General features: G+C 41.8%; 1 protein-coding gene across 1 annotated transcript in view; it reads left to right on the top strand.

Moving 5' to 3' along the window:
* The window catches only part of LOC128639916 (anthrax toxin receptor 1), a 146,754-nt gene extending 134,158 nt beyond the window's left edge, over positions 1–12,596 (top strand). The window contains exons 16-18 of the mRNA XM_053692174.1: positions 7,885–8,052; positions 8,827–8,907; positions 10,458–12,596. Coding sequence (XP_053548149.1) covers positions 7,885–8,052; positions 8,827–8,907; positions 10,458–10,643 — 435 coding nt within the window. The 3' untranslated portion in view covers positions 10,644–12,596. The remainder of the gene's footprint in view (positions 1–7,884; positions 8,053–8,826; positions 8,908–10,457) is intronic.
* The last annotated feature ends 1,474 nt before the right edge of the window (positions 12,597–14,070 follow it).

Here is a 14,070-nt window from a genome sequence, read left to right as displayed (position 1 = left end):
TCCTTTCTTGTGTCCTAATCCTTCTTCAGCGAAGGAACGCTTGCTTCATAATCTAGAGGTGGTTCGTGCCTTGAAGTTCTATCTTCAGGCTACTAAGTGTCAGGGTTTTTTCCCTGTTGTGTTTGCCATGTGCTGCTGGCAGCCATTTTACTCACCTCTCTTCCTGACTATGGTGTATTGTGGGGGATGCTGCTCATTTCCTGCACTTTCTTTTATGACCAGACTGGTGTGCATCATCCATGTGAGACAGGATGCAGTCTCAGAATTGTGATTTCATCACTTATTATTTAAAGGGCCTCTGTTCAGTATGCTTTGCCTTTGCGTTGTCTCAGACCTGTTTGTGAGAGTTCCTGTGTATTACCTGGCTGCCTGACGTCCTTCCTGGTTCCTGATCCCTGGCTTGTTCCTGACTTTGCTGTTTTCCTTGTTCCTGATTCCGGCTCGTCTGACTATTCGCTTTGGCTCCTGACTCGGCTCGTCTGACTACTAGCTCTGGTTTTGACTCCTGGCTTGTTATTTGACTTGTGGAGTTTTCTCCAACATAGGTGTGTCCGGTCCACGGCGTCATCCTTACTTGTGGGGATATTCTCTTCCCCAACAGGAAATGGCAAAGAGTCCCAGCAAAGCTGGTCACATGATCCCTCCTAGGCTCCGCCTACCCCAGTCATTCTCTTTGCCGTTGCACAGGCAACATCTCCACGGAGATGGTTAAGAGTTTTTTTGGTGTTTAAGATTTCTGTTTGTAAGAGGAAGATGATTTTAGCAAACGTTACTAAAATCGATTGCTGTTTCCACACAGGACTGTTGAGATGAAGTAACTTCAGTTGGGGGAAACAGTTGGCAGACTTTTCTGCTTGAGGTATGACTGGCCACATTTCTAACAAGACTATGTAATGCTGGAAGGCTGTCATTTCCCCTTATGGGGACCGGTAAGCCATTTTCTTAGATTAAGTAAAAGAATAAAGGGCTTCATAAGGGCTTAAAAAACTGGTAGACATTTTTCTGGGCTAAAACGATTACTTTGCTAAGCATATTTTGCAGATTATAACTCTTACTAGTTATTATAATCTTGGGGATTGTTTAGAAAAACGGCAGGCACTGTATTGGACACCTTTTTCAGATGGGGGCCTTTTCTAGTTATGGGCAGAGCCTCATTTTCGCGCCACTAATGCGCAGTTGTTTTTGGAGAGCAAGGCATGCAGATGCATGTGTGAGGAGCTAAGAACCACTGAAAAAGCTTATAGAAGGCGTCATTTGGTATCGTATTCCCCTCTGGGCTTGGTTGGGTCTCAGCAAAGCAGATAGCTGGGACTGTATAGGGGTTAAATGTAAAAACGGCTCCGGTTCCGTTAATTTAAGGGTTAAAGCTTTGAAATTTGGTGTGCAATACTTTTAAGGCTTTAAGACACTGTGGTGAAATTTTGGTGAATTTTGAACAATTCCTTCATACTTTTTCACATATTCAGTAATAAAGTGTGTTCAGTTTGAAATTTAAAGTGACAGTAACGGTTTTATTTTAAAACGTTTTTTGTGCTTTGTTGACAAGTTTAAGCCTGTTTAACATGTCTGTACCATCAGATAAGCTATGTTCTATATGTATGAAAACCAAGGTTTCTCCCCATTTAAATTTATGTGATAATTGTGCCATAGTGTCCAAACAAAGTAGGGACAATGATGCCACAGATAATGATATTGCCCAAGATGATTCCTCAAATGAGGGGAGTAAGCATGATACTACATCATCCCCTTCTGTGTCTACACCAGTTTTGCCCACACAAGAGGCCCCTAGTACATCTAGTGCGCCAATACTTATTACCATGCAACAATTAACGGCTGTAATGGATAATTCTATTGCAAACATTTTATCCAAAATGCCTACTTATCAGAGAAAGCGCGATTGCTCTGTTTTAAACACTGAAGAGCAAGAGGACGCTGATGATAACTGTTCTGACATACCCTCACACCAATCTGAAGGGGCCAGGAGGGAGGTTTTGTCTGAGGGAGAAATTTCAGATTCAGGAAAAATTTCTCAACAAGCTGAACCTGATGTTGTAACATTTAAATTTAAATTAGAACATCTCCGCGCACTGCTTAAGGAGGTATTATCTACTCTGGATGATTGTGACAATTTGGTCATTCCAGAGAAATTATGTAAGATGGACAAGTTCCTAGAGGTTCCGGTGCCCCCCGACGCCTTTCCTATACCCAAGCGGGTGGCGGACATAGTAAATAAGGAGTGGGAAAGGCCCGGCATACCTTTTGTTCCCCCCCCCTATATTTAAGAAATTATTTCCTATAGTCGACCCCAGAAAGGACTTATGGCAGACAGTCCCCAAGGTCGAGGGGGCGGTTTCTACTCTAAACAAACGCACTACTATTCCTATCGAAGATAGTTGTGCTTTCAAAGATCCTATGGATAAAAAATTAGAGGGTTTGCTTAAAAAGATGTTTCTTCAGCAAGGTTACCTTCTACAACCAATTTCATGCATTGTTCCTGTCACTACGGCAGCGTGTTTCTGGTTCGAGGAACTAGAAAAGTCGCTCAATAAAGAATCTTCGTATGAGGAGGTTATGGACAGAGTTCAAGCACTTAAATTGGCTAACTCTTTTATTTTAGATGCCGCTTTGCAATTAGCTAGATTAGCGGCGAAAAATTCAGGGTTTGCTATCGTGGCGCGCAGAGCGCTTTGGCTAAAGTCTTGGTCAGCGGATGTGTCTTCCAAGACAAAATTGCTTAACATCCCTTTCAAGGGTAAAACACTGTTTGGACCTGATTTGAAAGAGATTATTTCAGACATCACCGGGGGAAAGGGCCACGCCCTCCCTCAGGATAGGTCTTTTAAGGCTAAAAATAAGCCTAATTTTCGTCCCTTTCGCAGAAACGGACCAGCCTCTAACTCTACATCCTCTAAGCAAGAGGGTAATACTTCACAACCCAAACCAGCCTGGAGACCGATGCAAGGCTGGAACAAGGGTAAGCAGGCCAAGAAGCCTGCCACTGCTACCAAAACAGCATGAAGGGATGGCCCCCGATCCGGGACCGGATCTGGTGGGGGGCAGACTTTCTCTCTTTGCTCAGGCTTGGGCAAGAGATGTTCAGGATCCTTGGGCACTAGAAATAGTTTCTCAAGGTTATCTCCTGGAATTCAAGGAACTACTCCCAAGGGGAAGGTTCCACAGGTCTCAATTATCTTCAAACCAAATAAAAAGACAGGCATTCTTACATTGTGTAGAAGACCTGTTAAAGATGGGAGTAATTCATCCAGTTCCAATAAGAGAACAAGGGATGGGGTTTTATTCCAACCTGTTCATAGTTCCCAAAAAAGAGGGAACATTCAGACCAATTTTAGATCTCAAGATCCTAAACAAATTTCTCAGGGTTCCATCGTTCAAAATGGAAACCATTCGAACGATCCTTCCCACCATCCAGGAAGGTCAATTTATGACCACCGTGGATTTAAAGGATGCGTACCTACATATTCCTATCCACAAGGAACATCATCAGTTCCTAAGGTTCGCTTTTCTGGACAAGCATTACCAGTTTGTGGCACTTCCATTCGGATTAGCCACTGCTCCGAGAATTTTCACAAAGGTACTAGGGTCCCTTCTAGCGGTTCTAAGACCAAGGGGCATTGCAGTAGTACCTTACTTGGACGACTTCCTGATTCAAGCGTCGTCTCTGTCAAAAGCAAAGGCTCATACGGACTTCGTTCTAGCCTTTCTCAGATCTCACGGTTGGAAGGTGAACAAAGAAAAAAGTTCTCTGTCCCCGTCAACAAGAGTTCCCTTCTTGGGAACAATAATAGATTCCTTAGAAATGAGGATTTTTCTGACAGAGGTCAGAAAATCAAAAATTCTAAGCTCTTGTCAAGTACTTCATTCCGTTCTTCGTCCTTCCATAGCGCAGTGCATGGAAGTAATAGGATTGATGGTTGCAGCAATGGACATAGTTCCTTTTGCACGAATTCATCTAAGACCATTACAACTGTGCATGCTCAGACAGTGGAATGGGGATTATACAGACTTGTCTCCGACGATTCAAGTAGATCAAAAGACCAGAGATTCACTCCGTTGGTGGCTGACCCTGGACAATCTGTCACAGGGAATGAGCTTCCGCAGACCAGAGTGGGTCATTGTCACGACCGACGCCAGTCTGGTGGGCTGGGGCGCGGTCTGGGAACCCCTGAAAGCTCAGGGCCTATGGTCTCGGGAAGAATCTCTTCTCCCGATAAACATTCTGGAACTAAGAGCGATATTCAATGCTCTCAAAGCTTGGCCTCAACTAGCAAAGGCCAAATTCATACGGTTTCAATCAGACAACATGACGACTGTTGCATATATCAATCATCAGGGGGGAACAAGGAGTTCCCTGGCGATGGAAGAAGTGACCAAAATAATTCAATGGGCGGAGGATCACTCCTGCCACTTGTCTGCAATCCACATCCCAGGAGTGGAAAATTGGGAAGCGGATTTTCTGAGTCGTCAGACTTTCCATCCGGGGGAGTGGGAACTCCATCCGGAAATCTTTGCCCAAATAACTCAATTATGGGGCATTCCAGACATGGATCTGATGGCGTCTCGTCAGAACTTCAAGGTTCCTTGCTACGGGTCCAGATCCAGGGATCCCAAGGCGACTCTAGTGGATGCACTAGTAGCGCCTTGGACCTTCAACCTAGCTTATGTGTTCCCACCATTTCCTCTCATTCCCAGGTTGGTAGCCAGGATCAATCAGGAGAGGGCTTCGGTAATCTTGATAGCTCCTGCGTGGCCACGCAGGACTTGGTATGCAGACCTGGTGAATATGTCATCGGCTCCACCATGGAAGCTACCTTTGAGACAGGACCTTCTTGTTCAAGGTCCATTCGAACATCCGAATCTGGCTTCCCTCCAACTGACGGCTTGGAGATTGAACGCTTAATTTTATCAAAGCGTGGGTTTTCAGATTCTGTAATAAATACTCTGATTCAGGCTAGAAAGCCTGTAACTAGAAAAATTTACCATAAAATATGGAAAAAATATATCTATTGGTGTGAATCTAAAGGATTCCCTTGGAACAAGATAAAAATTCCTAAGATTCTTTCCTTTCTACAAGAAGGTTTGGAGAAAGGATTATCTGCTAGTTCTCTGAAGGGACAGATCTCTGCTTTATCTGTTTTACTTCACAAAAGACTGGCAGCTGTGCCAGATGTTCAAGCATTTGTGCAGGCTCTGGTTAGGATCAAGCCTGTTTACAGACCTTTGACTCCTCCCTGGAGTCTAAATCTAGTTCTTTCAGTTCTTCAAGGGGTTCCGTTTGAACCCTTACATTCCATAGATATTAAGTTATTATCTTGGAAAGTTTTGTTTTTGGTTGCAATTTCTTCTGCTAGAAGAGTTTCAGAGTTATCTGCTCTGCAGTGTTCTCCGCCTTATCTGGTGTTCCATGCAGATAAGGTGGTTTTGCGTACTAAGCCTGGTTTTCTTCCGAAAGTTGTTTCCAACAAAAATATTAACCAGGAGATAGTTGTACCTTCTTTGTGTCCGAATCCAGTTTCAAAGAAGGAACGTTTGTTACACAATTTGGACGTAGTCCGTGCTCTAAAATTCTATTTAGAGGCTACTAAAGATTTCAGACAAACATCTTCTTTGTTTGTTGTTTATTCTGGTAAAAGGAGAGGTCATAAAGCAACTTCTACCTCTCTTTCCTTTTGGCTTAAGAGCATTATCCGATTGGCTTATGAGACTGCCGGACGGCAGCCTCCTGAAAGAATCACAGCTCACTCCACTAGGGCTGTGGCTTCCACATGGGCCTTCAAGAACGAGGCTTCTGTTGACCAGATATGTAAGGCAGCGACTTGGTCTTCTCTGCACACTTTTGCCAAATTTTACAAATTTGATACTTTTGCTTCTTCGGAGGCTATTTTTGGGAGAAAGGTTTTGCAAGCTGTGGTGCCTTCCATTTAGGTGACCTGATTTGCTCCCTCCCTTCATCCGTGTCCTAAAGCTTTGGTATTGGTTCCCACAAGTAAGGATGACGCCGTGGACCGGACACACCTATGTTGGAGAAAACAGAATTTATGCTTACCTGATAAATTACTTTCTCCAACGGTGTGTCCGGTCCACGGCCTGCCCTGGTTTTTTTAATCAGGTCTGATGAATTATTTTCTCTAACTACAGTCACCACGGTATCATATGGTTTCTCCTATGCATATTTCCTCCTGTCCGTCGGTCGAATGACTGGGGTAGGCGGAGCCTAGGAGGGATCATGTGACCAGCTTTGCTGGGACTCTTTGCCATTTCCTGTTGGGGAAGAGAATATCCCCACAAGTAAGGATGACGCCGTGGACCGGACACACCGTTGGAGAAAGTAATTTATCAGGTAAGCATAAATTCTGTTTTTATTATTTTTTGCTATTAATAAAGGTGTGATTATTTTTGCACTTCTTGTCTCAGTCTGATTCCTGGCACCCTGACACTAAGGAATTCAGACAATCTTCCTCTTTGTTTTGTCATCTATACGGGGAAGCGTAAGGGGCCGAAGGCTACTACCACTTCTCTATCTTTCTGGTTGAGGAGTGTCATCCGCTTAGCTTAGAGGATGAGAGGATAGCGGCTAATTCCACTAAAGCAGTGGCTTCCTCTTGGGCTTTTAAGAACGAAGCCTCAATGGATCAGATTTGTAAGGCAGCTACCTGGTCCTACTTACACACTTGTTCTAAGTTCTGGTGCCCTCAGAATAGGGTCTGCCTCTTTTTTCTGTTCCCTCCTGTTATTCATTCAGTGTCCTTTGGAGCTTGGGTATAGTTTTCCCAACAGTAAGGAATGAAGTTGTGGACTCTCCCTGCCTTTTGGAAGGAAAACATAATGTCTGCTTACCAGATAAATTCCTTTCCTTCCTGACAGGGAGAGTCCACGACCCCGTCCGTAATTTATTATTTTGATAGGCGGCTCCACCCTGATGTTTCTCCTACTTTTCCTTGTTCCCTCGGCAGAATGACTGGGGGATATGGGAAGTGGGAGGGATATTTAGGCCTTTGGCTGGGGTGTCTGCATCCTCCTAGCGGCCAGGTGTTGTATTCCCAACAGTAAGGAATTAAGTCATGGACTCTCCCTGCCAGGAAGGAAAGGAATTTGTCTGGTAAGCATAAATTATGTTAGTTATGTGTTTATATGTGTGTATACATGTATAAATATATATGTATTCATATAATATATATTTATTTATTACTGCCTAAAGCTGCACAAGTCACGCGCTGTGCTAGGTGGTTTGCCATTGGAGCCTATGGAAGCGCACTCTCGTGAGCGCAAGGCTTATGTCTGGGGTTATCTGCACAAATCTGTCATAAAGAAGAAAACTGACTGAAATTTCTGTGCTTGGCTAATAAACTGGAAAGTTCTTCTTTGTGAAAGGCACAAATGGGTTAAAACAAGCTGTTCCCTCAGTGTCCCATAGAAGAGGGCACTACTATAATTATGCCCAGTCTCAGTTGCCCTCTCCTCTTTTCTTGGTATAAAATGTTTGACAAAACCACTAGTAATTTACTGTAATTGCGGCAATAGTGCAAATTGTCACTATTTGTAATGTTGACATATTTGTGTTCAAGGTGTAATTGGCAGAGAACGCCAGGACGCTCACACAGTGGTGCCTTATTTGGAGAACCAATCTGGGCTTTAGGCTGCAGACTACAAGGCTAGCCACAGTCATAAAGCTAGTAGAAAATGAATTATTTTGCAGTTATCAGTTAAAACCAATTAAAAATAGATTTGTAGCAGGCTTAGCTTTGAGAAGCCTACGTTTTGAGAATTAGAAAATCCTCGATTTTCATATCTAAATTACACGGAAAAGGGAATTTGTAGGCTCTTTACTAATAAATAATAATTATTATTACTACTACTGTTTCTCAGGTAAGGTGGGGAGACAAGGGCTCCACAGAAGAGGGTGCAAAGCTGGAGAAGCCCAAGAATGCTGTTATTAAGTTACCAGACCAGGAATATGAACCTTGGGAACCAAAACCAAAGAAACCTTCAACCAGGAGGGGCCCACAGGAAAGAAAATGGTACAGTCCAATCAAGGTAAGGAAGGTCCCATGTAAAGCTTCTCAATACTTGTGTTATTGTGGGAAACTAAAACAATGACACATGGCTTGTAAAATAAAATGTACAAGGAAAGACTTAAAGGGGCATTCTGGTCAAAAATGTAATGCACGGAGATGAGTAGAAACATATTTACAATATACATATATTGGTAAAAATGCTTCTAGTTAAAGTTATCACAGTTTAAGTGTTTAGTATTTTTTATCTCTGCAAGTGCATGTGAAGCATAGCTAGATATTCTCTGTGCACCAGAATTTTAAATACTGCAGCTGCTCAGCGCGTGCCAGTTATGTCAGCAATAATGTCAATTTAGCCATTAGAAGATATCCCTTTGACCTTACTATGCTGTATATTTTAATCTTTTAGACAAGTTTCAGTGGTGAATAAAATATCTTGCTAAGCTTTTCTAATAGATTAGAATATACCACTAGGTATAGCTTGAATGGGAGGCGAAATGGTAGAGACCTACCAAGTATATTTGGGGATTTAATTAAGCCAAGGATTAAAGCATTTCCCACAAAAAGAGCCATGATCATAAAATTGGAGGGTAGTAGGTTCAGGAGCAATTTGGGGAGACATTTCTTATAGGAAATGTGGTTGATTCATGAAATAGACTTGTAATAGAGGTGGCAAGTATGGGTTATGGCTAACTCTATTCTAAGAATTAATAAGCCTAGACTACAGGGGGCAATATGGCAAACTCAATGGGCCTTCAAGGTTTTATTTGCTTCCTGACCTAGAACTTTTTTTCAGGGTAAACTTGATGCATTGTGGGCTTTGCTTCGAAGAGGGTATGACCAAGTGTCCCTGATGAGACCACAGGCTGGCGATAAGGTAAGAGGAACAGTGCGAGTGTCTTGTGAATAGAATGGTACGTGCTTGCGCAAGTATACGGATGAGTAAATACATTTTCCCCTGATTTTCTGTTGGTGGAAATGTAAATATATTGCATTGAGTTTGGGCTTATATCTGTCTTTAGTAATATGCAATGGTTATAATCAGACATAGCTTGCGCAAGGTAAAAGAAAATCTCACATAGTATTCAAAATGCCTGAGGGTCCATGTGTCTCCAGCTCTGCAGGGGGTGAAGGGGTTAAACGCTGCTCTGATAACTCATGGTGACAAACAGACCTGACACCAACCGATTCCCAGGCTGCAGCTTCAGGGCACATCGGACGGTCCTCTAGGACCACTGACGGTACCTAATTAACTGTGACAGGATTACAGGACAGACAAACCTGCAGTATATTTATCCAGTGGGGATAAGTGCAGAACTTGTACGTGGAATTATTCTGGTAAAAAAAAAAACACATAGATTTGTAAATATTTATTTACAGCAATATTTAAAATATTTTAGAATCAATATTATGTTTATTTTTTTAATAGAATTTGATAAAGAAAAACACACTGAACGTAAAACATGGGTCATTAGGTTACCTCGCAGTATGACCCTGTAATCTCCAGTCTGCGAGGGTCTATTTGTGTTATTACTGTAATTGCTTAACATAACTGCTAAATTAGTGAGGCTTATAGCATTTACATGCTCTAATATGTTACAGCATTTTATTATGGTACTGCAAATGGATAAACACATAGTTATAGTCAACCTCAGAGCACAATGAAAGTTTAATCTTAACTTTCATGTCACTTTCAAATGAATAGTAAACACTTTACGATTGTAATATAACCTTCTTTTTCTGTAATTTAAATCTGAGATTTCAAAAGCCCACGAGAATTGGAGATGCAGACTACAAACTGCACAAGCTTAATACTGCTATATTTAACTCAGTAATTGTTTGCTTTCTATAACTTATTTACTTCTGTCCCTATATGGCCTCAGCACAGGAGATAAGACAAGGCCCCATCACTACTTTATACAAACTAAAATGTTACACTGCTATTTTCAATATTTAAACAACTAATTAAATTGAAAAAAAAAACAAGAAAAAACATCTACATATTATTCTTAGGGGTTGATTTATCAAGCTACGGCGGACAGGGGCGTACATATGCGAACCTGTCCACCACAGCTCGCCTCTGGCGGGCTGAATTCTGGCAGCTATTTTGCGCTCTTGTTCAACGCTACCCACGCATAGCCAATCACGTGCGGGCAGGAGCTGTCGATCTCCCTGGGTGGACGAGACCAGGGAAATTGAATTTCCCACCTAAGAGGTGGAAAAGAGGTTAGAGAAGCAGCAGTCTTATGAAGGCTGGTGAAGCCTTTGATAAATCAACCTCTTAGAGTAACCTTTGCTTTGTATACATACTCGTGCAAGCCCAGCCAGGATCTGATTAAACCCCTCTGTTAGTTGCTGATTTCTGTCTGATTTGTGAATGGCCTGTCAATCATACCTATGATTTACTTAATGTATCTTTTTTTTCAGGGACGATGTATTAACTTCACTAGAGTGAAAGCTGACGGAACACCAGCTATTTACAAACCTCCTGCCAGTAGCGTTCCTCTAAACAACATTCCAAAGCAGCCCCCGCAGCGGCAGCCTCCACCGGGCCCACCACCCTCAAGATTGCCTCCGGGGCCACCCCCATCTCGTCCTCCCCCTCAGCCCTAATTTGGTGTTTTTTATGCTGGACTAACACCGTCTCTTTTAGGGTAGCTGCACAAAAGCAGTGTGAGAGCAGCTCTGTGCTGTAATACGTACCCAAGACACAACTACAATGTGCCCACCTTCTTATTCAGTCTGTTCTGTAGTTTCTGATTATATTAAAATTCACAGATGAATTCAAAGGGCACATACAAAAATACTGCAGGCATTTCCCAGGTACAGTGATAAGGATGCTGAAAAGCTCCAACTGCTTCTTTTTTTTAATTGATTATAATAGATTCTGTAAGAACATAACAGTCTTTCAGTTCTTTAGTAGTTAGGAAAGTAAATAGGAACTGCCGGTTTAAGTTGCCCGTTATCTGCTTTATAGACCCAGAAATGCAAGTTTCAAATGCGGAAATGCTCTGATACGTGACTGAGCCTTGTGTTTGCACTTTATTAAAATCTAAGTATGTGCTGCCATCTAGGTGGCATTTCCATTAGGAATTATCCACAAAGAAAAATCAAAGCAACAAATGATCTGACTTAACCCTTTTATCCAGCCAAGAGCAGCTTTTATCTTCGGCATTAACCATTTTGTTGCCAGAGTAGTCTGCAACTTATTGGGGTTTGTGTTACGATCTTTCTTTGTAATAGAGTGCAGGCTGCTCTGGCAAAGAAAAGGTTATTGAAGCCTTATCTATTTATTCCTTCATGTTTTTTAAGGTAAGACAAATGGAGTTTGTTGCTGGTCAGCAAAATCTGCCCCATTTGTGTTTAGGTTACAGCCTGACTTCATGATAATTCACAAATACAATCTCCACTCTCAGTTATTATATTGTATATAATTTCTGTTTGTTTTGTCTGCTTTATAGTTATCCATCTCTGGTAGTTACACAGTGGGATGCCAGTTATATAGGTGAATGGTGCTATTGAATCAGGACTCCAGATATATATAATCAGGCTTGAGTCCATAAGGCAGATCTCACTGCTTTAGTTAGTGTGGCGTTGCAGATATGGCAAATAGTATTGTTTATTATATGAGAAATTTGCATGTGAAACTGCCAAGGATTTGTACAGAGCATATAAAAGCATGTCATACTGCTGGGCAGTTAGTATAATTTATAATATGTGCTGAAACACATATCAGCCTCCTTGTTCCACAGCTTGGGAGTCAGCATGTCAAGGGAATGTCATTTTTTTGAGGAGTGACACCAACTTAATATGTTTGGGGACCTATGCCAGATTTTCCATCTGCAGTGTGTCAATAGATATGGGGTGATGAACTTATTTTTAGAGAGTTTGTGCCAAATTGGCAATTATATTCTATAAATACCATTATGGTAGCCTTGGGAAGTACAGCATGCCACATGTCACCTTGGGCAAGCATGCCAAGGTTCATCACTCTTGCAAAACCACCTATGTGTGGAGAGAAATTAAACTTTATTAAGAGTGGAAGAGGAAGATCAAAAGTGAAAAGGGATAATTGGAAATGGGTGCAAGGGGCACACGCAGGAGAGGAGAGAAGGCAACGTGGTAGAGGTTATGTTGGTGCAATAGCTCTGAATAGATGCATGTCATCAATAAAAGAACTTGGCTAATTGCTGTTGATGTGCAATAAATGATCTTTCCTACCCTTCCAAAAATATTGCCCTATTTGTAGGTGGACTCAACTGGAAGGGGGTCCTATAATAACTGGAAAAAAATAGTAGTAGCAGGAATGTCCGAAATATTAAGGTGGTTTAATTGGTCCTTTATGAAATATCCAATGAGAGAGAGGACAGAATTATAGAATGGGATACTCCTTTTAGTAGCTTGAAAGTGAATGATTAAAGGTTTTGCTAGAATGTGTTTTTAATGGACTACATAATACTCTCTTACCCATATTAGAGCATATGTCTTAGTGCTTGTAGATTTTCCCCAAAGTATTAGAACCTTTATTCTTTGATTTTAAGAAAACAAACCTTATATACACAAAAATACCAAAAAGCAGAAGTTCAAGAGTTAAATCAGTGTTTTACGAACAATAAAATATACAATTAGGCTTAAAGCAGCCTGCCAGTAATGTAAATATTTCTCCAACATAGGTGTGTCCGGTCCACGGCGTCATCCTTACTTGTGGGATATTCTCCTCCCCAACAGGAAATGGCAAAGAGCCCAGCAAAGCTGGTCACATGATCCCTCCTAGGCTCCGCCTACCCCAGTCATTCTCTTTGCCGTTGTACAGGCAACATCTCCACGGAGATGGCTTAGAGTTTTTTAGTGTTTAACTGTAGTTTTTCATTATTCAATCAAGAGTTTGTTATTTTCAAATAGTGCTGGTACGTACTATTTACTCAGAAACAGAAAAGAGATGAAGAATTCTGTTTGTATGAGGAAAATGATTTTAGCAACCGTAACTAAAATCCATGGCTGTTCCACACAGGACTGTTGAGAGCATTAACTTCAGTTGGGGGAACAGTTTGCAGTCCTTGCTGCTTGAGGTATGACACATTCTAACAAGACGATGTAATGCTGGAAGCTGTCATTTTCCCTATGGGATCCGGTAAGCCATGTTTATTACGATTGTAAATAAGGGCTTCACAAGGGCTTATTTAGACTGTAGACATTTTTTGGGCTAAATCGATTGATATTAACACTTATTTAGCCTTGAGGAATCATTTATTCTGGGTATTTTGATATAATAATATCGGCAGGCACTGTTTTAGACACCTTATTCTTTAGGGGCTTTCCCAAAGCATAGGCAGAGTCTCATTTTCGCGCCGGTGTTGCGCACTTATTTTTGAGAGGCATGGCATGCAGTCGCATGTGAGAGGAGCTCTGATACTTATAAAAGACTTCTGAAGGCATCATTTGGTATCGTATTCCCCTTGGGTTTGGTTGGGTCTCAGCAAAGCAGATACCAGGGACTGTAAAGGGGTTAAAGCTTAAAACGGCTCCGGTTCCGTTATTTTAAGGGTTAAAGCTTCCAAATTTGGTGTGCAATATTTTCAAGGCTTTAAGACACTGTGGTGAAAGTTTCAAAGAAGGAACGCTTGTTGCACAATTTGGATGTTGTTCGCGCTCTAAAATTCTATTTAGATGCTACAAAGGATTTTAGACAAACATCTTCCCTGTTTGTTGTTTATTCAGGTAAAAGGAGAGGTCAAAAAGCAACTTCTACCTCTCTCTCTTTTTGGATTAAAAGCATCATCAGATTGGCTTACGAGACTGCCGGACGGCAGCCTCCCGAAAGAATCACGGCTCATTCCACTAGGACTGTGGCTTCCACATGGGCCTTCAAGAACGAGGCTTCTGTTGATCAGATATGTAGGGCAGCGACTTGGTCTTCACTGCACACTTTTACCAAATTTTACAAGTTTGATACTTTTGCTTCTTCTGAGGCTATTTTTGGGAGAAAGGTTTTGCAAGCCGTGGTGCCTTCCATTTAGGTGACCTGATTTGCTCCCTCCCT

The sequence above is a fragment of the Bombina bombina genome, chromosome 9, assembly GCF_027579735.1.
Source record: "Bombina bombina isolate aBomBom1 chromosome 9, aBomBom1.pri, whole genome shotgun sequence".
Classification (NCBI taxonomy): Eukaryota; Metazoa; Chordata; class Amphibia; order Anura; family Bombinatoridae; genus Bombina; species Bombina bombina.
This window is presented reverse-complemented; position numbering and strand designations above follow the sequence as displayed.